Here is a 25,370-nt window from a genome sequence, read left to right on the forward strand (position 1 = left end):
ACACTTTAGGTACTTGTATGCACTGTTTAGGAGAAAATTAGTAACAAAAGTCTACCTTTTGAAAAGATATTGCACCAGTGACAGCTTGAGTCTAGCTTTTCATATTGATCAAAAATACAAAGTAAAAAAGATATTTAATAGTGGAGACCTATTGAAAGCTAATAAAGCATATTTTCCAGTGAAAATTGTAATATTGTGAACTTCAAATAACTGTTTGCCATTAAAATATATCTTTTCAAATGTAATTTATTCCTGAGATGGCAAAGCTGCATCATTACTCCAGTCTTCGGTGTCACATGATCCTTCAGAAATCATTGTAATATGCTGATTTGCTGCTCAAGAAAAAAAAAAAAAAAAAATTATATATATATTATTATTATGGTCAATATTCAGAACAGTTGTGCTGCTTAATATTTTTGTGGAAACCATGACACTTTTTTTTCAGGATTCTTTGATGTAAAGTTCAAACATTTGGCATTTATTTGAAATAAAAATATTTCAATAAATTTGCTGAATAAAAATTAAAAAATAAATAAATAAATAAAATAAAAAGACTGACCCCAAACATTTGAATGGTTGCCTATTATAGAGTTTAGAGCACCATTTAAACAATTTATGAAACTTATAACTAATCTAATAAAACAGCAAAAATAACATACATAAAATTATTAAACCATTGTTTTGGCCAATAAATATTTAAAAAAACAATAATATAATAATACGTTCATAACACTTAGCTACGTGCCTGTTTTATGAAAAATATTCCTAAAAGGACAAAAAATTCAAGTATTATAAAAGATTATACAGACCTTGTCTGAATGCATATCATCGTGGATTTATTGTGCTGACTTGTTTAGAATCTATTACAAAAAAAATAATAATAATAATAGCTGATATTAGAATAGGAACCAGTGTGATGTATTGTTGTACAGGACAAGTACAGGACGAGGCTCCCGGGCAGCGGTCTCCACAGGGATCGGAGTGATGTGGCGGAGGGAGGGACCGCAGTGAACCTCCTCCTCCTCCAGCAGAGTCTATATTCAGCAGCCGCGCAGCGCTCGGGTCGAGTGTGATTCCCTTCTCTGCTGCGGGCGGGTCTACTGTGAGTCGAGCTGCGTCTCTTACCAATAATCGCGTGAAATTTCTCCAATTTAGACACGCGGTCGACAGGGAATTGGAACCCCGCGAGGAAACAAGGTATTTAAGTTTCCCTATGAATAAATGACATTTTATTTTGACATTTCGGACTTTTGGAATGTTGGTAGAAAACAAGTTGGTTTGGGAAAAGTAGGTGGCGGCTGGGAACCGCGATGGTTCTCAATCGAGCTCGTTGACGTTAATGTCTCGCGTTATTGTGGGAATTATGTCAAGTTGACAGTTTATACCCACTAGGCAGTGTGGCCACATTTACAGTTCTGTAGAGTGTTATAGTGGTATGAAAATTTAAGCAAAACAGTTTCGGTTGTTCTTCGCTGTTCGGAGTGCCGTTTCGAGTCGTGAGTAAATCTAAATCCGTTTCCTTCAGTCATTCTAGGGCGTTGCAGTCGACAGACAGCGCTTCAGTTGTCTTCAAAACTTTTTCCCTGAACGCAGCCGTCTTTCAAGACGACATCGTCTGACATAGTACTGCCGTCTTAAAATGTGTCTTAGACCAAAGGCAACCAAATGCTTGGAGAAGACTTAAGAAAGGCCTGGTCTTTAATCCTCGATGTGTTGTAGTAGGCCATTTTACTCTCATGGCCTTGAGTTCAGATAGCCTTCAGCGACATTTCAAACACGGATTTCGGTATTTTGAATGTTATAAAGAAACACTTGTCTGCATCAAGATAGACAGTGTTCCCATGGTCCCGGAAAACCTAGAAATGTCAGGGAAAGGCAAAAGTGTGATGTTTTTTTTTCATGCCTTTGAGATTTCTCACGAAAATTGTAAAAGAATATGAAAAAAACAATTGACTATAAAAGCCTTTTTACTCTGGTCTATTTATTTATTTTTAAAAATCCTTATTCATTCATCACTCCTGGAAAAGTCATGGAAGTTCTTTTATTAGATGGAGAAGGATATAATGTCACTTTATGAATAAAAATATATTTATAATGGTTAACATGGGAATGAACTCTTGTTTGAACATCAGGACTTTTTGTTTGAAGTTTCGATTTTTAATTTTTAGATTCTGTAACTGGTCATTTCTAACGATTTATTTTATTTTTTATAATGTATCAAATCGAGCTTGCATACCTAGTGACTACAATAGCATACAGAATATGTTTTGGACCCAATTAAATTAAACTTAAGTAGCTAACAAGTTGATATATAAAATAAGCATGTAAACCAACATTATTGTTTTACAGGCTTTAAATCATAGCAACTTGAATAATAAATTGGGCTGCTTTAAAATTGATGTTTATGGTTTGACTTTTTGTGATTTAATGTTGTAGGCCAAATTGTCAAAATCTTATCTATGTCACGAAATGTTAAATTAGAAATACACTGAAGAATGCCTTTTCAAAAACTGGAAACACATGGCTCAAAAATGCTTAAATCTCATCCAGGTTTATGACTACAAACTAAACTGCACAGGTCTTAGTTTAAATGTTGTTAAAAATACTTTTAGAGATGTGGAGGCCAAATGACAGACATGAATGACATAAAGTCTGCCACATGTAGAAATTAAAAGGATGTAAACAAGGCTTGTTGAGAAATGAAGTGCTGCTTAAATCCAAAGCTTATTAAATGTTGTTTTGCACCTTCTGCTTGTTCATTGTTTTTCTGTTTATTTAATGCATTTTATATTGTAAGTGAGACAAAGTTGGTGTCAAGACAATGCATCGTGCTGCTGAACTAATGACTGAAGACTAAATGACTGAGATTAATATATATGCAATAAAAAACAAATGTTTGATAGTAAAACTCATGTTGATGTTCAATGCCAAACATCCAAACTTTGATAAAGCCTGCTCGTGTAATAGTTTTGTTCATTTGGTTTGCTGAAAATGCCTCCCTGTCTGGCAACAGACCAGCGTTACAAACTGCTCCCAGAATCCTCAGCGTGCTTCCTGTTGCATTAAGCCTGTGGCTGCCTTTGTCAACCTGCCATCTGGTGAACTTTGCCACACTATGTAGATATTTTCCTGGAGAAGAAATGTTTCTTCAGGTCTGCAACCCCAAAGGCATTTTATTTTTGAGTGACACTGCGGCGTCTTTGAGTGAGAGGACACACTGTCAATACTTTCTGAAATAAGACACTATAGTTAGGCCAAATCCCACAGTAGTCTTCTGAGACTCAAACAGTCCCAAAATGAATCAAAATATAGTTGGATTACATGTGAAAACCTGGCAGTAAATTAAGAGAGAGGTTCTCCTACACTCTGGACACAAGGATGGTAAACCAGGACAAAAGTTATTACTGTTTACCTAAACCAGATCTCTTTAGTTTATTATCTTGAGCATTGATTAGGAGTTCATGAGCTGGTTGTGTTACTTGCAGCATCATATATAGGCCATAAAATGAGTCTGAATCTGTCCCTCATGTCATAAAAAAACATGATTTCATTTATTCATCATATCATTATTTTTCTGGTTTTATGCCATGTTTAATGCAAGTTGTGACCAAATGCTTTCTTGAGATTTTGTTGATTTTATATTCACCATATCATTGTTTTGCTGGTTTTATGCCATTTTTAATGTAAGTTGTGAACTAATGCTTTTTTTGAGGCGATTTTGTTGATTTTAGTCATTTTACATCACCAATTCAAACTGAGTCAAATTGTCATTCTTACAGTTCAACTTAAAGCTGCGGTAGGGAACTTTTGACGCTCTAGCGGTTAATAAACAGAACTGCTTGCGTCTTGCTGAAGAACATCGTAGCCGGAACTACTTCTCTCTGTTTATGTCTATGAAGAATCACAAAGGTTCTGCGTTACTCCGCCGCGGTATCCCCGAAGCAATCTAAAATAGTCCGAATATAAACGCTTATTATAGGTGCACCCTAGTGATTCAGGACAAGCTAAAAACACGGTTTGGAAAATGGATTCATGGTGTACTCGCTTATTATATAAATTTTTCTACATTTTGAACACAAACAAAGTTACGGAGCGCAGCTCTGATTGGTTATTTTTTACCGGGAGCGATGGAGTTTCTGCAAATGGCAATAGGACCACTGGGAGGAGCCAGAGGAGCTTGATTTTTTTTTTTCACAGATTATCGGTCTCATATTCTTCTGTAAGGACATAATGACAGGTTTAATAAATATGTAAAAAATATTTTTTTACAAAAGTTCCCTACAGCACCTTTAAACTATGAAATGTTCCTAAACGGGGAATTACACTTACCTTTTCCACTGGTGGCACTTGTGCGACTAACTTTTTCAGTTACTTGCGCAAAACATAATTTGGTTGCACACATTTTTTATAGTAATCCACTCTCGATAATAATGAAACTGTATTGCATACAGATGTTCTTTTTATTCTACTTGCCATCTTTTAAACCACATTCCTTCTTGTTTTATTTCTTACAGTACACACAGTGCATTGCTCCGTCTTGGTACCTTAACCCAGAAACTAATTTAAAATAGCACTGCATAGTTTAATAACTTCACACTTCAAACCAAAATGTATTCAGACACCTTCAACATTTCTCACATCATCACAGTTTATTTGTTATAGTTTAGAAATTGGTAATAAAATATGACAATAACTCAAAGTTAAACTGTGTAAGAACAAATTCCTCTTGATCATGTCAGATAACTTTGATAGAAAAATAAGTAATGGAATCAACCAAAACTTCAGACAACTGTCAGTATGACAATATTTACACAACTATCAATACTTTGTTGAACAATTAGCCTTTCGCCAGCCCCTCCCCCAGAACGGCCATTGTCCAATCACACATCATAGCAACCGTTACTATGTGAGCAGCTCTGACAAACATTGACTCCAAGCAAGATGGTGAAGCGGTGCACCCACGGCGTGTGTAAATCGGACACTGGATACCCCGAGAGACTGTCTGGAGGAGTTGTGTTCTTTCCATTCCCAAAGCCGAAAACACAACGTGAGCGGTGCCTACAATGGATAAAACAGTGTGGACGGCCCCACTCCCAGTTAAATGCGTTGAACATTACAGATAATAAAAAAACATGGATATCTGAATGCCTTATATTTTATTTAATGCATTTCATTTTATTATTTTATCTGTTATGCACCTTTTAAGCGAAAGCAATTTTCTATTTGTGAATTCTGTTCATCAACAATGGAAATAAAACATTCTGATCCTGATTCTCAAAACAACAGAGAAATGTTAGTTAGATTTGAATGGCTTTGACACACATGTAGGTTTAGCTAGCTAACATACCCTTGTTTTCGAACAAAATCGCTACTCGCAATAGACAATAATAGACCATATGGTCCATAAGGCGGTGCTGGTTGCATTTGAGGTACAGGTCATGAGGTTTCTCAGATTTCGCTTGAGACCGTTAAGCATTAGCCTCGAGTCTCTTTCATTGCGTATTTTTATATTTTGAATGTATCACTCCACTGCATACTGTAACCCCTTTTGCCTCGATCTGGAGGATATCGCGGAGGTATTGCTCCAAAAAAGTCACTGACATGCACTGGTATTCTCTCTCTTCCCGTCATGGCAATATGTTGCGCTGGTCGTGTTTGACCATTTGTTTGTCGGAGGTAGCAACAGTAACTAAGGGGGGCGGGGCTCGGTGAAAGGCTAATTACCAAGCAGTGCTTAATTTTGTTCATTCTGTGGTGTGAAAACGTTGCATTAACAACTAAAGAAATAAACACTTAACCAAAACATGGTCAGGTCCCTAAAAAAAAAAAAAAAAAAATTATATATATTATATATATTATATATATATAATTTTTTTTTTTTTTTTTAATCAGTTTCAGAATTTTTAGGTATAATATTTCTCAGATCACTGTATTTCGCTATACTCTCATATATAAATGAACTAGTGTCCTGAGCCCACCAGTAAAACAATATAATCAATTCTATCTAATTTTTAGTTTGATTGTGGATAAATTCTTGTTAAAACTACAAAGTAATTCAGTCAAGAGCAGTGAGTGATTTACTTTCATTTTCATACAATAAAGACACTGACAGCAGAGCTAGTAAATTAGGCGCGGTCACTTTGAGACAGTGCATCCATTATAATGATACGCATCCGATTTATTTCCAACTCTTTACTTTCACTTAAGACATAACCATAGACTTTTCGAACACACTTTCCAAGACGGGTATTTTGACATATTTAGTATGTATTTGTTGGTACAAAAGCAAGAAGACTTTGAGACGCGTCTCTGCGTGCGCCCTGAACACCAGAACACCACGGTGCTGAATTAAACTCTTTCGCATCCTTTTTCTGTTTGTTTAAACTGCGATTGGTATTTGTTCGTTCAGGTGCAGGAGGACTCGAACGTCCTGAAGGAGAGCTCAGTTCAGTGTTGCTGTCTGTGAGTTGCGGCTCTCTCTCTCTCGTGCGCACCGAACACAGCGCACGAGTAACCAGCTGCTCAGTTGGGCTTTCTCGCATCGCGGGGCTGAAGCTAACTTGATGTGTTGAATGCTCAGAGCACGTTATAAAATGTATTTTTAAAATACACATTAATGTGTTAATAAATGCCCATAGTAAATCATAGCATAGTTTTTATGTGATCACTTCGCTCCGGTTGGTAACCTTATAACCTTACTTTAGGCCATGAGGAAACTATATTACCTGTCGGTTAACTACAATAATATATTATTTTGCAAGTTACTATGCAGGATGAACCGCAAAATCAATGTGTTTGGGATCATTTGGGCAGTCCTCCCATCCTCAACTGTTGTGATGTTTGTTCAAAAGAGACTTGTCCAGATGTGTCACAGGTAACCTATGTAAGCAGGATTTGAGTTTCTGTCTTACTCTGCAATGAACCGAGTCTTTAATAATAATAAAGCTGAATATGTTTAAAGTTCCTTCAGTTTGCTTCTGTAACCTGAATTACCTGCTTGTCTGTATTTGTGTACTTATCTTTTGTCAATAATTGTCAAGGCATTTTTCAGATGAGTCATTAGTTCAGTTGTTTTTGAACACATGAATCACAAGTTATAAGCTTATTTACTGGAAGACAGAAAAGAGCAGGGAATTCCGCACATTTCAGACCCTGCTACGAAAGCGATATACAATGCTTATGAGGAAGTCTTCTTGATCAGCTGCATACTACTTATTCTCTGTCTTTCGAATTACAGTGCCCCCTGATCATCAAGCCTAAGTTTCTCTTTTGGTAATGCAGAAATAATATTAAAAAGGGAATTCTCCGATCAAACAGGTCTGTGTGACAAGCAGTGTTGTGTAACAGTTAAAATAATGAAACCCTCTTGTCAGAAAGAGAAAAGTTAACACGTTAATAATGTGATAATTAAAAATGATGAATACAATTTTGAACATGCAAATGCAAATTCTGGGCTGAAACTGAAAATTCTGGATGTACATGGATGGAAACTGAAACCAAAATTGCTTTGTAATAACAGATACTAAAAAAAAAGGCAATAAATGAATCACACTTTTATTGAAAGTAATACAATAAAATTGGACAGAAAATATATTAATATTAAATATCAATATATTATGTTTATTCAGTTTTATGCAATTTTTTTTTTTTTGGGACCAATTATCCAAATAATGTATAGCCCTACAAAGCTATTATTATCAGAGCATGTGAATGTCATTTTGTAAACATATATACATTTTTTTTATCCCTTTTAAGTTGAATGCATCATTTTCCCCCCAGTGTATACCACCATAAGAATTGTTTCAGAAATTCTGAATAAAAATTATTTTATTGAACTTTGCTTTTCTTCAGTAAATTACTCCACAAATGTTGACAAAAGTAACAAACTCGCATTATTTAGCCTGTCGTGGAAACCGCAACTGCTAACAATGTTCGTTTCTCCGTTTATTTGTGATCCCTCTCTTTTACAAGGAGCTAAACCTCTGCATTTCCTGTGGGTGGATGAAGCTTCATGTGAGAGAGACTGAAACCCAGACCGTACTAAAAATAAAGTTCTTTCTGCTCCAAGGAAGCACAATCTGAGGAGGCCTGTTGATAAGTGGTCTTGTAAACATACACAGCTGTGCTTTCTTACTGGCACACATTCATTATGGACGCGGGACAAATCGCCAACACATAAAGACCCGAGCACAACCTCTCTCACTTCTCCCTCAGAATCATCACACTACCAATAGCTCCTACTGTATATGCAAGCGTGGAAATTGATGTTGGCGATCAATGTGATAAAATGTGCTCTTGAGAGATCTCGCTAGGTTGATTGAGTGAATGCTTTTCTCTTCTGCCAAACTCACAACTTGCAGTATAGTTTGCAAATTGATTTGAATTGTATAACCAGAGTCCAAAATGAACACTCGCAAATGGCATAGGCTATGTGACTAAAATTATCTTTGCTGAGTAAATAAAATGCAACATGCTATGAGGTGGAAATCGAACTGTAAGAAGGCTGTATGCAATTCAAATAAAAAAATATTTTTTGAAAGAGGTGACATTTTCATAGCCGTCACGTGTATGTTGAAAAGTCTGGTTGGGTTCAGAAGCCTTGTGTGCATTTTGAAGCTCATGATGATTGTGTCAGCATGGTGAGTTTTATCAGGTTCATGTTAAACAGATGTTCATATCATGTTTACATGCACATCTGCTTTTGATTCAGCGGCTTGCATGTGCCTTCAGGACAGGTCGGTTTTCTATTATGGTAGACGTCACTTGGCTGAATGCTAAAGAAAACATTGGGCTACAATTTAAAAAAAGGCAAGACAAGTAGTTTTGTATTGTTTTGGAGGACCAATCAAGAGCCACTCTTATAAATAATGAAAGTGGATCTAGGAAGCTGTTCCAAGGAAAAGACCATAAAGTATCCTAAAAGTGATCCAAATGACCTCTGAATATATAGGATAGCTTGATGTGACTAACAGATGGACATCTCTTGATCTTCTTTCATGAGAGTGATGACTGATGCATGAATGAATCATTTAAGCCAGTTTTGTGAACCGATTCTTGGAAAAGAACCAAATCAAAATAAAACATTTTATTTATTTTTTTAAACAGCCTTTTTTTGGACTAGAACCCACCTTACTGTATAACATGTTTGCATTTTATACTGAACTCTTACCTTTAAAATAATTCAAGAATTTTTTTTTTTTGAAGAATAAGAATTAAAGAGTCTTTTGATAATTTGTTAAAGCAAGTCATCTTTTTTCCTCCCAGGTATGGCAGCTATAAGGAAAAAGCTGGTGATCGTGGGAGATGGAGCGTGTGGGAAGACCTGTCTCCTCATAGTGTTCAGCAAAGACCAGTTTCCAGAAGTCTACGTGCCTACTGTGTTCGAGAACTACATTGCAGACATCGAAGTCGACAGCAAACAGGTTGGTATTGATTCTTGGCCACCTCCAAACCCCCGCTTCCTGTTTTATACAGCTAGTCTTAACAATATTTCCAGTCCTTGATATTTGGGTTGCTTTTGAAAATCTCTGATTGTGAAACCCAAGCTGAGATCTGTCAGCAAACCACAATGTGCCATGTTTTTTTTTTTTTTTTTTTTTTTTTTTTTTTTTAGTTTTACCCTATCGTGTTTATTCTAAACCAGAGAAGAATCTTGTGAACATTGTTGTTATTTTAGTCTGATGACCGTATATCCTGTATAGACACATTATCCAGATGTGTATTCAAACAATCAAGCCAGTAAGTGTAAAATAATACTCATTGGAACGGCGTTGTTATTGTGAACTAAAACTATTAAAAACTATTTTCCGAATTGAACTAAAGCTGAAATGTACAGAAAATTATAAAACAAAGAAAATAAACAGAAATTAGATATAGAAAAAAAGCACATGACTAAAAATGTTGTCATTGTGAATTGAAACTATTAAAATTATTTCAATAAAACTAAGTATTAAATGAAAAACTTCGACTTAGGCGCCTAGCTGAAATAAAATAAGTTGAAGTGCTAAAATTACTAAAACTAAAATGAGAAGTGTGTGTGACACACACACACACACACACACGTGTTTCAACATTTAAAACACACAGACACACACGTGTCTGTGTGTGTATATAATACAAATATTTTATATAATTATTTTAATTATAAGACTTAGCCCATATATTTTGCACCCCTGACCACTCTGAAATCTAAAGAGGACTTTGCAAAACAGGAAATGGCTGTTCTTTCTGGTTTCCTGACTGGACCCGCCCCCTTTCGCTGTGACTCGCCAACCCTATATAGTATGATTAACAGACCACTTCATTTCCTGTGATAGAAGAGGGTTTTTTGGTGAAGGTGGGCTCATTCTGTGTCCTCAGCGCAAGAAATGTTGAAGGATCAGGATGGCATCTCTTCTGAAACCCCTTACCCTCTCAGCAGTGTTATTTATGCTTGGTTTGTCAAAATCTAGAAGCTTCCCATTGCCAATTGAGCAAATATCTTTCCATCCTTTGGGGAAAAAAGACATCTGATTTCATAATCTACAACAGATATGAATATGAAAAACTATGAGCCATCCAAAGCGTTATGGGCTTGTTATTCCTCACCTGAAGAGATTCTTCTACTGTAGAGCAGCTTCAGATCAGTACACAGTCTGGTCTCTGAGTGAATTGAGGGAAGGTTGTGTAACGATGTGGCATCAGGCTCGGTGTATGACTCAGCGGCGCTGTGGAGCCTCATCGCTAAGCTTCAGTTCTACAGGAGGACAGAAGGGATGTAGTTTGATTCCCTCTAATTATCTGTTTGACTAATTCAATTCATTAGGCTTGTGATTGGATAAGCTGATCCTTGCTGTACAGATTATGTAAGGGAGGAGTGACATATGCAAAGGTTTGATACCTTAAAGTTAATTTGCATTTACAGCAAGGATCTACAGTATGTCTGAGACCATATCACTAATGGCTTATAAATGTGTTTTTTTATTTATTTTTTTAGATTATCAACATTGATGTGATGTTGAAAGTGGATCAAGGTTTTCTTATGACCGGTTAAAAGTACTTAGAAATTTCCATTCCCCATATATACTGTTTTAACTTTACATTATTTATAACGCTTTTGACATGACACTGTTTCCACCCTCTAGACCTGTTATTGTATTGAAAAAAATAATGCAAATTTTAAATGCATGTCATACACTTAAAAATGACAGTGTTATGATTATTATCAATGATTAATTATTTATTAATTTATAAAGTGGCTCAGTAATAGAGCATTGTGTTTGCAGTGCAAGAGGTTGTGGGTTCGATTCCCAGGGAATGCATTTTAGGAAAAAAATGTTAGCCTGAATGCATTTTAAGTCGCTTAGATAAAAGTTTGTGCTAAATGGATTAATTTAATAATTTATTCTTAAAGATTGGTTTTAAAATAATGTTAACATTTGAAATATAAATGTAAAAAATTTAATTGCTTATTTAAATATTTATTAAAATATTTTTTTTTTATTACAAAGTAAAACAACACAAAATATAGAAAACATGCAGGATGCCATTTTTGTCATGTGACAGAAAAAATATAAAACAGGAAATTATATATCAGGCTGCTTTAGAAGCTCATTGTCGGAGTCTTTAAAAAACATAAATTATAATTGTTATAGCAAATAATCTAAAAAAGTAAATAAATTTGATATATATGTATGTGAAACAAATTAATGATAATTTAATTTTTAAAAATGCATATTTTAAAATGTCAGACATTTTGTTTATTGGCTGTAGCATAATAATAGTTGTTGGTCTAATCTGTGTTTCATATCGGTGCATCTGTAGTGTATAGAGGCAAGTTAATAATATCCTGAATATATCTGGTCAGTAGGTCTAAATAGAAAGGTCTTGTGTAAAGGAGGGGGTTGCACTTGTACTCACATGTTTCCAATTAGCCGTCTTAAGCCTGAACTTTTTTCATTAGGAATGTATAAGGCTTGTTTTTTGCCTCATTTCTTGGGCTGTATACTTCTAAGGGGACACCTGTTGAGACCAGGATTTTATGGTCTTAAAAGAAGTGCATTTCTCCTTTTGTGTCACTTATTTGATTGCAAATAAGTCATTGTGTCAAGTCCAGCATGCTGCATTGATCATAAAGGCTTTGACTAGCGGGCCCAACTGAGCTTTGACTCATTTTTTCCAATTTTGATCCACAGGTGGAGCTGGCATTGTGGGACACAGCAGGACAGGAAGACTACGATCGTCTGAGGCCTCTGTCTTACCCAGACACAGATGTCATCCTCATGTGTTTCTCAATTGACAGTCCCGACAGTTTAGGTATCAGATTTTCCAAAATCTTTTTCATATTTTTCATTTTGGCTCATCCTTATTTAGGTCAAGGCCTTTCTTACTGGAAAAAAAAATCAAACGATTCACTGAGTCATCACTGTATACAGGAAGTTCCTGTGTTTTGTCTAAGAGTCGAGGTGCATCATGATAACTCATGTGTCCATGACGACATTGTCATTTATCTCCGCCAGCTTCCCGAAGGAACATCCTGGTTCTCTTCTCTGTTACAGTTGGTGTCGAGAAGCTTGAATTAATTAGACTCTTACTGGCATGGGTGTAAATGTTATCGCAGACCGTTCTGAGATTATTTGTTCATAAGATCAATGTTGCTTGAAATGAATCAGTCGTATAATTCATGCAGCAGTGAAACGAGTGTTGGAATGGAACCACCATTATACTTCCAAGACTCTAAACAGGAATTACTTTGGAATAATAGGATTGGATTTGTTGGGACAAATCCCTTATTTCACTTATACTTTATTTATGTCACATTCACATTATAAAACAAAGTTTTATAAGACCAAATATAAGTAGTATTTAACCTTTTCACATTTATGTTACCAAATTACAGTACCTACAGTTTGAACGTTTTGAAAAACTTGCTTATTATATTGGATCCTATTTGTTATATTACACACATACGTGTGTGTATGTGTATATATATATATATATATATATATATATATATATATATATATATATATATATATATATATATATATATATATATATATATATATATATATATATATATATATATATATATTATACACATATAAATACATATATAATATATATTTTTATTATTTAATGTACATTGATGTACTCTTTGTGTGTGTGTGTGTGTGTGTGATCTCTCAGAGAATATCCCAGAAAAGTGGACACCGGAGGTGAAGCACTTCTGCCCAAATGTTCCCATAATCCTCGTGGGCAATAAGAAGGATCTGCGGAATGATGAGCACACACGGAGAGAGCTGACTAAGATGAAGCAGGTGTGTTCCCGAGGTCGGCTGCACCTCCACTATGGGGAGGCTCATTTAAAAGCTCGTAGCAGCTAGCAATACTGCCACTCTAGAAGGCCTGATCATCATCATTTGTCAAACTCCTCATACAATCAGTCCGACCTCTAATAATCAGTGACTGATGCTGTCATGCCTTGCCCCCAAAAGATGTGTCAGCGATAGTGTTCGTAATCTGGGCAGATGGCCTCCATTATATTGATCCATTTAGTGAGCAAAATTGACATTGTATGTCATAAATTAGCCTTTAGCTGCAGACAGTGCTGTGTGATTCTGACGTCCATCATTCACAAAGTTTAAACAGTAATTTGATTTGAAATCTTATTGCATGTGATGAATCCTTCTCATCTGTTTTGCAGGAGCCAGTTAAACTGGAGGAGGGCAGGGACATGGCCAATCGCATTAGCGCCTTCGGCTACCTGGAATGCTCAGCCAAGACGAAGGAGGGTGTGAGGGAAGTATTTGAAATGGCCACCAGGGCGGCGCTGCAAGTCCGCAAGAGGAAGAAGAGGAACGGGTGCTTGCTGCTGTGAGAGAACTTCCCAGTCTTTTCCAGAATGATCTCTATAATGACCATGAATTACCAAACTCCAAAAAAAAAAAAAGTTTTTGACCAAACAACAACAAATACACTGGACTTTGTCACATTTCATGCAAACCAACAGGTGGGAAATGGAGGAATGTGAATAAAATATGCATTCATTTGACAGAGGCTGGGTAGAAAGGCAGGTTAGATCAGTATATTATATCATATGTTTTGATTTAGTTTTCCTTTATGGCCCAATGTGTTTCAGAATACACTGTTTTTCTTCAGTTTGTACTGCACGGATGACATCAGTCGTAACAGTATTGTATTTTTGCACATTTAACAATCAACCATTAAAACTGAGTCTTGTTTTCGTATTTTTGTAATAGAAATGAATATAACCATGTAGAAATATCTTAATAGCACAGAATTTGATAGAATCAGTGCCTTCATCACCATTCCCTCCATAATTTGAATGTACTCCAGTAAAGTGCTAGTTTTAAGCTTCTCTGTGACTTTACACTTACTTACATTTTTTTTTTAGAAGTAACTGTTTTTAAATGTATTTAAAGGATCTCCAATAATATTATATTGTTTATATCTTTCAATCCCCAAATAAATAGTAATTACTTGTCATTTGAAGGCTGTCACGTCTAAAACTGCCAATTAGGAATGTATTGTAAAATAAATGTATTTTATTTGTGTTTACCCATTTGTCCTCCAGACATGCAGAAATGTACGTGTGCACATGGAACTCTATAGATACTAAACGGGTCGAACCTGCCTCGAATATCTGGGCTGAGCTCATGCGGTCACATGTATTTTCCTTGCATTAGCCGGTTTAAAGGACACATGCTTGAGTATTGTTAATGCAAACATTACACATGTTTTAGTTGTAATCACTTAAGTTTTTAGCACTGTTTTTAACATCAAATAAATACACAAACCAATTGCTAGCAAATGTATTTGAGTTAGAAGAGGTCTTGAGTGCCTTTCCTTTTCCCATAGAACTGAGTGCCTTTAGTTATCGGTCTGAAATGCATATGGGTTGAGATAAATGTTTGTGCGCATGCACATGTTTTGTCGTGATCAGTGTTGTAATGTTGCATGCCAGTAAATCATGAGGTGTTCGGGCCATCTGGGTTCTGAGAATAACTTTAGTTAATTATACAGAGTTTTGCTTCTGGAAAAAGATCTGCAGCTTTTATTCGCCAGCACAGAATCCAGATAGTGGTGTCTCTTCCACTGGTGTCCCCTGCTGGTGCCATGAGTTGTCTGATATGAGGTACATAAATCCACCCCATATTTCCTGTCTGTGCTCACTGTTCGAATGAGCATTGGATTCATTAGCACAGTGTAGTTTCCCTCGTCTGCTAATGTAAAAAAAATAAAATAAAAAAGAGAGGGTAAAAAGCACAAAAAACTGAAGCAAAAAGCACAAAAATATTGATAAGAACACTTGGATCATATGTCATCCCAAAAATGAAAGGAAAAAAAAAAGGATATAGTTTGCATTACGAAAGAAAAAAAAGATTTAGGAGGAAAATGTTTCTGTAGTATATTAAGTAATTATTACATATTTAGTTTTGGGATTTATTTTGTCTGTGTGTGTGTGTATGTATACACGCACACACACACACATTTTACATATATTGTTATATACAAACGAACCATCTGTATAATTCTTGACCACCTCGAACACTATTATTAAACAGGGCATTATTTAAACACTGACTGTACAATACAAGTACAAACTACACCCTACCTGCTAATAAAAGAGGAACATGTTCTTGTACTGATTTGTGAAATCCTCGAAGCAGATGTCCGTTGTGAAGTCATCGTCTGCATGAGCTAATTACTACAGCGACCAGCCTTGGCTTACAGAGCTCCTCTTTGGACTCCGAGATCAATCTGCTGTGTGTTCATATGCTCTCTCCTTTTTTTCTGGAAGTATTAAATACGATTTATTAATCTTAGATTTTTATGAGCGCTCCGTAACAATGCTTTGTAAAGGAGACTAGTAGTAAATGTTTGAATGAGGTGAAACCAACCTATGTTAATAAACTATTTTTTTCTAAACAAAAAAGTTGCACTTTTTCCTTTTGAGTGAAATTACATGCAATGAGTAGCAACACCTCTTACAAATGCTGGACCATTTACTATTGAAAAAAGTTATTTTGCTATATTTGCCAAGACTTTTCTGCCTAAATTTAAGTACTACATAAAAAACAATAACACCATAGTCATATATTGTATAAAATATCTAATCTAAACACACACACACACACATATATATAAACTTTTTTTATATATATATATAAAAACTTTTGATTTGCATTGACAAATTTGTAATGACTCAGAGATTATTGTTTTTAATGTCCATTTTTACTTGCTTGAAACATTTTCAATTTATTACTTTCAGTAAAATACTACAGTAAAGTGCAAAAAAAATACAAGTAAATCTACATTTTCAGTGATGTAGCTGTTCAAATTAAAGAAATTAAGCTTTAATAAAAATACAGTCTTGATTAATGAAAACGATAATGCGATTGTGACCTTTACTCCACACAAGGTTGCACAACTGCTAGCATCTCTCCAGTAGTATGCAAACGGACTGTTTTGCTGAATTAGGAATCGAATCATTCATCTGCATTGTTTAACTAGCAGAAATCAATATTAAAATGGAGTTTGTCAGTTCTGCTTTACTGATAAAAATGAATAAATTCCCATTTAATCTGGATGTAAGATGATGGCCTCCTATGATTATTCTAAATCTGGTCCTCATTGTTCAGATCTCCACTCTGGATGAACATGCTGCTGAAGTGGGCTCTCATCTATATCTAGACACACACACACACACACACAATGAGTCATACGAGCACATAATATAGTTACACTTCTGATCCGAAAGTGTTACATAACGCTGCATACCATCAGAACTGATTTTTAAAGACGCCAGCCGGCTGACCACATCCTCTTCTCCTTCAGCATCCTTGTAGTCAAAGCCAGTGTAGCCCTGCTCGAGCTCACAGTACCTGATAAACCTACACAAATAAATACACATTCATGAAACACTGACTCCATACAGTTCAGAACAGACTATCAGTGAGACGCTTTGCAACCATTTCCTGAAACTAAACAGAACTCGTTCCACTTTCAAATCCCCGAACAAACAAAATCAAGTAGCACTCACAGTCCAAAACCTATGTGCAGTGCTTCTAAATATAACTGTAAGAAAAACAGTGAGATTTTTCCACTTGGGCATAAGGCCAGTGTAAAGCTAGCTATTTGTTTTGCATAACAAAAAATGCCAATATGGTATGTTATAAAAGATGCTGTCAGCCAATCACATGGCTTGTAAGTTCAAGATGGTTTTGTGGCCAAATGGTTTTGTAAGTGGCTTAGTTGCCAGTGGGTTTGTGGCAGGTTAAGCTTAGAGGAACATACATAATGAAGTCTTACCTCTGCCAAGTAGGATCCTTGCTTAGGATGACTGGGTTTCCCACTACAATGAGCAAGGCTTTGGCTCTGGTCATGGCCACATTAAACCTCTGTGGGCAACAGAAGGGCTTTACTACAGGATTGCATACTTTCTCTAATCTAAGTCCAAACAGATGGTCAGAAACAAGTTTTTGACCTCTATCGCTCCCATTATGAGCTTATGTGATATAAACTTTTATTATTGTAGCTAAAACAACTACTATTTGATTCCACAAATGCCAACACATAAGCTCTTATTCAGACTACATAAACTTATGATCAGAAGTTTGGGGTCAGTGTTTTTGCTTAACAAAATATATTAGTTCATTCAGCAAGTCTGGATTAAATGAATGAAAAAGTGACAGTAATATTATATATATTGTTCAAATAAATTTTACCAAAATGTCTCACAGTCTTCACAAACATATTAAGCAGAACAAGCGTTTTCAACACTGATAATAATAAAAAGAAATGTTTCTTGAGCGGCAAATCATCATATGTGACCGTGGACCACAAAACCAGTCTTAAGGGTAAATTTTTCGAAACGTAGATTTATATAAACATCTGACAGCTGAATAAACAAGTTTTCCATTGATTTATGGTTTATTAGGTTTGGACAATATTTGGCTGAGATACAACTATTTGAAAATCTGGAATCTCAGAAAAATCTAAATAATGAGAAAATAGCATTTGAAGTTGACAAAATTTCTAATCAAAATTACGTTTTGATATATTTACGGTAGGAATTTTAAAAAAATGATTTCTGAAGGACCACGTGACACTGAGGACTGGAGTAATGATGCTGAAAATCTCGATTTGTTTCACAGGAATATATTACATGTTAGAATATATTCAAATAGGAAACATCTATTTTAAATTGTAATAATATTTCACAATATTACTGTTTTCTGTATTTCTGATCAAATAAATACATGCTTGATAAGCCCTAAACCCCAAACTTTTGAACAGTAGTGTATATGCACATACACTTGATTTACTGCATATATATAGAACTATAGACCTTCTCGTTTGAGAGGAAGCCAATGTTGAAGTCTTGGTCCATCTTGACGTAGTTGACGCTACTACGGACGGTAGAAACTATGATGACTCTTCTCTCTTGACCCTGAAACTCTTCCACTGACCCCACCTACATGAACCAAACAATGAAAAGCACAAATGACTCATAAAAGAGCTCAGAGAGTCAATACTGGGAGAAAGACATGAATAAAGAAATTAAAATCACAGGCAAACCTTGATGTCTTTCCATTTGTTCAACTCTGCCACAGTGTTCAGAGCTTTGCGAATTTTTTCCACCTTAAATGAATAAAAAAATATTTTGGTTTTTATCACATTTTTTTTCCCTTTTATTTTTGGATAAAATAGCTAGTGTTTAATCTACATTGAAAATATTAAATGTTATTAATTACTTATTATTAGCTAATTGAATTTTAATTTCAACACAAAGTCTTGCCTGTTTCCTGTAAGGAGTGATAATGCCAATGTCATTGGCACTGAGTTTTGGCAGGCCCTTCTTGCCCTGCGTTTGCATGAGCTTGTTGAGGTAGCTAACGATGACCTCGATCTCAGTCACGTTGAAGAATGAAGGACTGTTGGCCTCCCTGTCATCTTTCCCCATCACTCCATGAAACATGACAGGAAATCCCTGTACATTACACAAACAAGAAAAGTCTTTTATTCATTCATTGTGCAACATTAGCAGTTTCCTCCTTTCACCTCCCTGAATGTCACCTCCGTGACGCATACATTGACACACACATAAATCACAGAAACATAAATACAGGTTCTTATGGTTCCATGAAAAAAATCAATGGAACCTTTCAAGATTCTTAATAATGGGAAAGGGTTCTTTAGATTATTAACAAACAAACAAAAAAATTCCTTGGGAATCCAAAAATGGTTCCACTGTGAAACCCCACCTTTTCGGAACCTTTATTTTTTTGTAGAAATACCAGATCTAGATTTAGATTTTACAGTTTGTTCATTATATTTTGGGAAGACTGATTCTGTTTGAACATCGATTATCTACAAAAATGGCACATTTCTTTGCTTCTTACATCTCTGTCAGATAAAAAAACCCCAATGGTCTGGTACCTTCTTAGGGAGATGCTCCCAGCAGCAGAAGGCCTCCCGCTCCATCTGGTTCGCAAACACCTGCAGCTCATTCTCATAGAAGAGCTCGTTGGGGATCTTGAGGATGGCGGGATGAGACCTGGGATGGGATGAGAAGGACTTGACGATTAGTGTTCCATCAACACTTTTGACATCAAAAACTGATGGGAGAAAAGATCAGTACCTGTAGTTGCGCAGAAGTTTGGTGACGAAGCGGGTGTCATATCCAGAATGAGCATCCTGGCTCTTCTGATAGAGAGCGTTCTGTGTCATCAGCCTCTCCAGGAGGGACTGACCTGTTTCATATTCCAAGGTAATATTAAAAATATATTTTAGGACTGAAGTAAAGCTGAGTTTAAGAAGAAGAAATAAATGTCAAATATAACGGAAGTCATGAAACATCTTTGAGTACCCAGTCTGTGCTGTTGTGCCAGCGGAGATCTCAGAATGGGGCCCAGCTGCTGGGGATCTCCGGCCAAAACCAGCTGGCCCTTCACAGGATCCAGCAAACCTTGGGCAGAGAGCAAACGTGCAACATAGAAATGAAAAATATGTTCTTCTAATTCAAGTTCTCATTCTCCCCTCCAGACTTTTCCTCATTTACCCGCGATCCCGATGATACACTCAGGCTCCACGGCTTGTCCGGCCTCATCTATGAAAATGTGTGTGAAGTGACCCTTATCCACACCTCCTGATACAAGCCTGAAGAACACACAAATAGATATTCACTTTTAGCCAGCAGAGCAGAACATCCCAGCTAGCACTAAGTTGACAGAGAATATGACAGGACTATTATGGTACCGTGCACAACCAGAATGGCCCGAGGTTCAGGTGCTATATTACTGCTACGGATGATCTTGCTTTACCTTCCAGCGGTGACCAGAGTAACGACGATAACACTGCGGCCCATCAGATCTTCTCTAGATGGGAGGTGGAAGCTGCTCTGATCCTTATTCCAGTTACTGTGTTTCTATGGGGAAAAGATATTTGAATATGAGTATTTATATGACATCATAATTTTCAGATATGTTCAAAAAAAAGTAAGAAAAAAAACAACAACCAGTAAATCTATTTAAATAATTAAATGTGAATATATATATATATATATATATATGATACATTTTATATTTCATATTTAAATAATATTAATATTATATTTAGGTATACACATTCTTTTCAAATAATTTGAACAAATATAGATAGATAAATGATAAATGATGTAGTGAGAATATTTACATAAAACTAATTATAATACTTTTTATTTATATTATGTATGTAAATATTACATTTATTATTATTATTATTATTACAAAAGGTCATGTCGAGTGCATTAGGATGGAGTTTTCTGCGCAGTGTGCTGGTGTTACCATCTGCATATCTCTAGTGTTACTGTAGCTCAATTGGTAGAGCACTGCACTCCCCGGGAACACATGATAGATAAAAAATGTTAGCCTGAATGCACTGTAAGTCTCTTTGGATAAAAGCATCTGCTAAATGCATAAATGTAATTTTTTTATTTAATATTCCATGCATTCATTTCTGACCCATAATACATATTTCAAAAAATATAATTCAAATGGTAGTATGTCATTCTGGACACACCCATGTATATGTCTTACCAGCAGTTTCTGTGGTACAGTGCGCGGGTCTCTGCTAGGGGCACAGAGTCGGTAGAGGCGATGGGCGTCCACATATCCTAATAACCTCTCACACAGGAGGTCACAGGCACTGTTTGAGGGAGCGCAGGCAAGGATATGGGTTGTGGCCTTGGATTTATTCACCTGACGCCGCAAACAAACAAAACACAAAGTCATGTGTCACGTGGCTGTTTAAGGCAGCAATAAACACATGAATGAAGTAGTCCTTATGATTGTCTTTACCTGCTTTATGGCTTCCACCACTGTAACAGTTTTGCCTGTGCCAGGGGGTCCAAAGATCAGGTAAGGTGCTGGTTTAGATGTGCCCGACAGGATGTGCTGCACTGCTGCCTTCTGCTCTGGGTTGTTCTCTAAATCTTTGTTGAACATGCTGGAGCACAAACACAGTAATGTTTGATAAAAACACACAGAGTCCAAAACTCTTGAGTCCACTATTTTTCTTCTTATTTGACACAGGAAAACCTATAGTTCAAGCTATACTATCTTCCTGTCATCATCTGTGAGTGTGTGTGTGTGCGCATGCAGACCTGAGGTGTGGTAGTGCAGTTTGTCCAGTGCTTTTATCAGACGGGAATAACACATCTCCCAGTCTGTGCTGGCAAGCCAGCTCCACCGCCCTGTGCTGAAGCTTTATGGGGAAGCGGTTGATGTTGAACTCCACATTGAACTTCATATTGCTGAGAAACTTCTGGAGAAGACTACAAACACAGAACCAATATAGTTAGTTAATATTATAAGAGAATGCAGTCTAAATTAAGACTATTCGTTTTGAAATAATATAACAATTATATATATGTTTTTGAAAAAAGTCTGCATGCAACTGATTTTTTTATTTTATTTTTTATGTAATTTATTCAAATATCATTTATTCCTGTTATGGCAAAGCTGAATTGTGTCACTCTGTGTCACATGATCCTTCAGAAATCATTCTAATTTACTGATCGCAAAACAAATATTTCTCATTAATATCAACGTTGAAAACAGTTGTTCTGCTAAACATTTTAGTGCGAACCATGATTATTTAATTAATAGAATGTTCAGGAAAGCATTTATTTGAAATATAACTCTTTTGTAATGTTATAAAAGTTTTTTATGTCACTATTGATCTATATATAAACATCTCACTCAACCCAAACGTTTGTGCAGTGGTGTATTTATAAAATTAGGTATTTAGTACAAAAACACGTTACAATTCATGAAAGCTATGTATCATATTCTCACTGTTTGAAATATTCTTACTTCTTGGAGAAGCCGAGTTTAACTCTATCAAGTTCTACACTGTGGACGTAGCCTTCATAGACAGTGATGGGCTGGTTCCTGTCCTCTGACAAACAGACGTTCAGTTTATCTCCTCGTAGCACGGACGGTCTGTTTTCTGCCACCCCTGGGACCTGAGTTAAAAACAGAGAGAAAGTAATCAGACAAAAAAATCAGTCCTAAAACTATTAGATAATTGTGCTTTTCACTCACTTTGAGAATGAGCAACTTTTTGTTTGATTTGTCGAGGGTCATGGTCTTGCCGTAGAGATCGTACTTCTTGATGTCCACCTCCATCTGAATCTCTTCCAGGTGTAGGAGGAGGTGAAAGCGCTCCTTGTAGTTCTTCATGCATAGCTGAGTGTCCAGCACTCGCCTGAGAACATACAGACGTCTGTGACCAACGCACGCTCAGAGAGAGCTGCATGACTAACTTTAAACATTTATTTTTCTCTAAAAGCGTCCATGCTTGCTTGCCTCACTCTGGGAAGTTGCTGTTTTACTGACGGTGAAGGGCGCTTTGAGTCCTCCAGTTTGTGTTTGGCCAACTCTTTTAAGTATTCTGGGTATTGGTATGGATTCAACTTGACCATAATCTTCAGATTATGTGTGATGAAACTATTAAAAATACAGCGGGAAACACGTGAATCAACAATACTGAACTAGATAGATCAATGATAGATAGATACTGTAGATAGATCGATCTAGATAGACAGATCTAACCTCTCAGGTGGAACCCCTTGTTCCAGAATCCTGTTCTCCGGTCGGAGTCGTCTGTTCTGTTTGGGGTTATATGGACTCTCTGGGCCCAGCGTCTCAGCTAGCCCGGACTGAACCACTGCCTCCAGTTCCCGGACTATACAGAAGGGTTTAGCGGTACCTGGAGGATCTGCCTCTGGACAGAACTCAAAGTACATGGTGGCTGGAAAGTGTCCTTGGTGGTGGACTTTGTAATGCACTTCAACAACATAACTCTCACCTAGCAGAGAGACATCAATTTGACGTTTTTGTGAGCATCTTAGTTCATTTGTTCTATCTATTAAATGAGAGTCTCAGTCATTTTCTCACCTGGACAGAGGAGAAGAGGAGAGACACGGTTCACTCTCCTCTCATCTACAAGAGTGAAGCAGCGCATCTTGTGCAGAGCTGTGTAGTATGTGAAGTGCACGCAGTTCTCGCCGCGGTTTACGATGTGAAACTTCACCATAAACAGCTTCCCCTGCTCCTTGATTTTGAACGTAACCTTCCCTTTGGTGGCCTTGGGGTCAGAGGTTATTTCAACACCTCCTTTGTCTTTGATGAGTTGAGCTCTAAAGGAAAGACACACATGACACGAAACGATGTGATCAAATTCACATTATTAATTTAGCAATTTTTTTTTTCCTAGTTGGACACAAACAGGCAGAATTGTATCTTTGATGGTCACCGTTTCATTTTGAGTTTTTTGAGGATTTCTGAAGCGAGCTTTCTCTTCGGGGTCAGGACAGGTTTAGAGGAAGAGGACGCCGGGTCAGAAGCTGGGGCCGATGTGCTGGTGCTCTGCTGTGTGAAGGACTTCCACTGATCGCAGTAGTACACACGCACCTGTCAGAGGAGGACAATAATGAGGAGGAGGACAGATAAGAAAAGCTATATGATGTTTCTTCTGTCACGTTTATGAGTAACATTACACTCAAAACTTACAGAAATGAACCAAGGACACGGAAACAAAGGATCATTTAAATTCACAGTTTGATCTAACCTTAGGTTTCCACTGAAATATAACTTTTCCATCCCTTATAGTGGCTTTATTGCAACATACTAAGGCTCTGATCACATTGGAAAATGTGGGCTCTTTGCTTCCGTCCCTGAAAAGCAAACAATCACATGCAACTAAGTTCAACCTGAAAAAACAAGGCTATTGCATCAATGCAGAAAGATACATGCTGAACCAGGACAGTGATTTGATGTTACACACAAACAAAACAATCATATATAAATGGCACACTATGTTTCATTACATACATTTCGATACAAAGACAAAATAAACTTGACATGATGAATGCATCTTGTAAAACAGATGTGCCAGCAGACACTAAGCAGGTGACTCTGAGTCACAGTTGCAAACCTTTTGAACTCAAAGTTGTATATATCCCGAAGCTCGTTTCTGTCAGTTTTCGAGATCCTCTGCCCCAGAAACTCCAGGAAGTCAAGCCCTACTTCGTATGATGTTTTGAGAGAAGGCATCTTGATGCTGTTCATATGTCAGTAGTTTATGTTTGGGATGGTCTCTGGATCTTCGATCCCGGAATCGAAACTTGACAGTAGCAGTCTAACGGTGACCAAGCAAGGGTACACCTGTAAATGATCGCATTCAATATTAAACGAAGGATCCCTGACATTTTCTTCACTGTTTATATAAATTAATTGGCTGCTTGAATGCTGAATCAATCTATAAACAGCTTAAACATAAAAATGAGTCAATTATTGCGTACACTGCACAGTTAACGGTCAACAAATTTCATAACGAGAAAAACAATTTATTGACTCTCCCTAGATCCGTTGCGTTACGTAAGAGTCACAGAGGAGCGGCACTTCATGGATAGAGAATTATCTGGATGGGGTTATTTAATTCAAAACTCAATGAGGATTGGTAAATCTAGAACTTATAAACTCGTAATTTCTATTTCCGTCAAATCGGAGAAACTTTAAAATTCCACTAGTTGTAAGCATAGGTTGTAAGTGTATGCATAACCAAATATGGCTTTTTACAATTTTAATTGAGTAGAGGAATTCATAATAATGGAAATTTAGGCATTAAATATGAACAGTTAAAGCAAGTTAAAAGCACTTTTTATTGAGAGCAACAGATAATATACGTGTATAATAGGAATTCAAAAGAATAAATAAACAAGAGACAAAATAAAATAAACAAGAAAAAAAAGGTTACATGCCTACAGGATATAATAGTGGTAAAGATTATAAAATTACTTTGAAACATGAATGACAACTTTT

At 36.4% G+C, this 25,370-nt stretch overlaps 2 protein-coding genes across 2 annotated transcripts; one reads left to right on the plus strand and one right to left on the minus strand.

The window, feature by feature from the left end:
• The first annotated feature begins 1,045 nt into the window (after positions 1 to 1,045).
• LOC113050288 (rho-related GTP-binding protein RhoA-D-like) lies at positions 1,046 to 14,801 on the plus strand. The gene is made up of 5 exons (XM_026213102.1): positions 1,046 to 1,197; positions 9,265 to 9,422; positions 12,174 to 12,294; positions 13,168 to 13,298; positions 13,685 to 14,801. The coding sequence occupies exons 2-5, from the start codon at positions 9,267 to 9,269 to the stop codon at positions 13,856 to 13,858; spliced, it is 582 nt and encodes a 193-aa protein (XP_026068887.1). The 5' UTR covers positions 1,046 to 1,197; positions 9,265 to 9,266; the 3' UTR covers positions 13,859 to 14,801.
• Positions 14,802 to 16,214: 1,413 nt separating this feature from the next.
• Positions 16,215 to 24,696, minus strand: LOC113050289 (putative helicase mov-10-B.1). The gene is made up of 22 exons (XM_026213103.1): positions 24,484 to 24,696; positions 24,118 to 24,223; positions 23,803 to 23,960; positions 23,445 to 23,686; positions 23,100 to 23,355; positions 22,854 to 22,994; positions 22,590 to 22,752; positions 22,359 to 22,510; positions 21,647 to 21,817; positions 21,342 to 21,489; positions 21,081 to 21,242; positions 20,328 to 20,431; positions 20,066 to 20,163; positions 19,874 to 19,972; positions 19,646 to 19,757; positions 19,444 to 19,561; positions 18,803 to 18,994; positions 18,583 to 18,645; positions 18,353 to 18,478; positions 17,314 to 17,402; positions 16,783 to 16,895; positions 16,215 to 16,691 (listed from the first exon to the last, which is right to left on the minus strand). Exons 1-22 carry the CDS (start codon positions 24,615 to 24,617, stop codon positions 16,633 to 16,635), a joined length of 3,006 nt encoding a protein of 1,001 aa, XP_026068888.1. The 5' UTR covers positions 24,618 to 24,696; the 3' UTR covers positions 16,215 to 16,632.
• Positions 24,697 to 25,370: the final 674 nt, after the last annotated feature.

This window comes from Carassius auratus, chromosome 31, assembly GCF_003368295.1.
Source record: "Carassius auratus strain Wakin chromosome 31, ASM336829v1, whole genome shotgun sequence".
Classification (NCBI taxonomy): domain Eukaryota; kingdom Metazoa; phylum Chordata; class Actinopteri; order Cypriniformes; family Cyprinidae; genus Carassius; species Carassius auratus.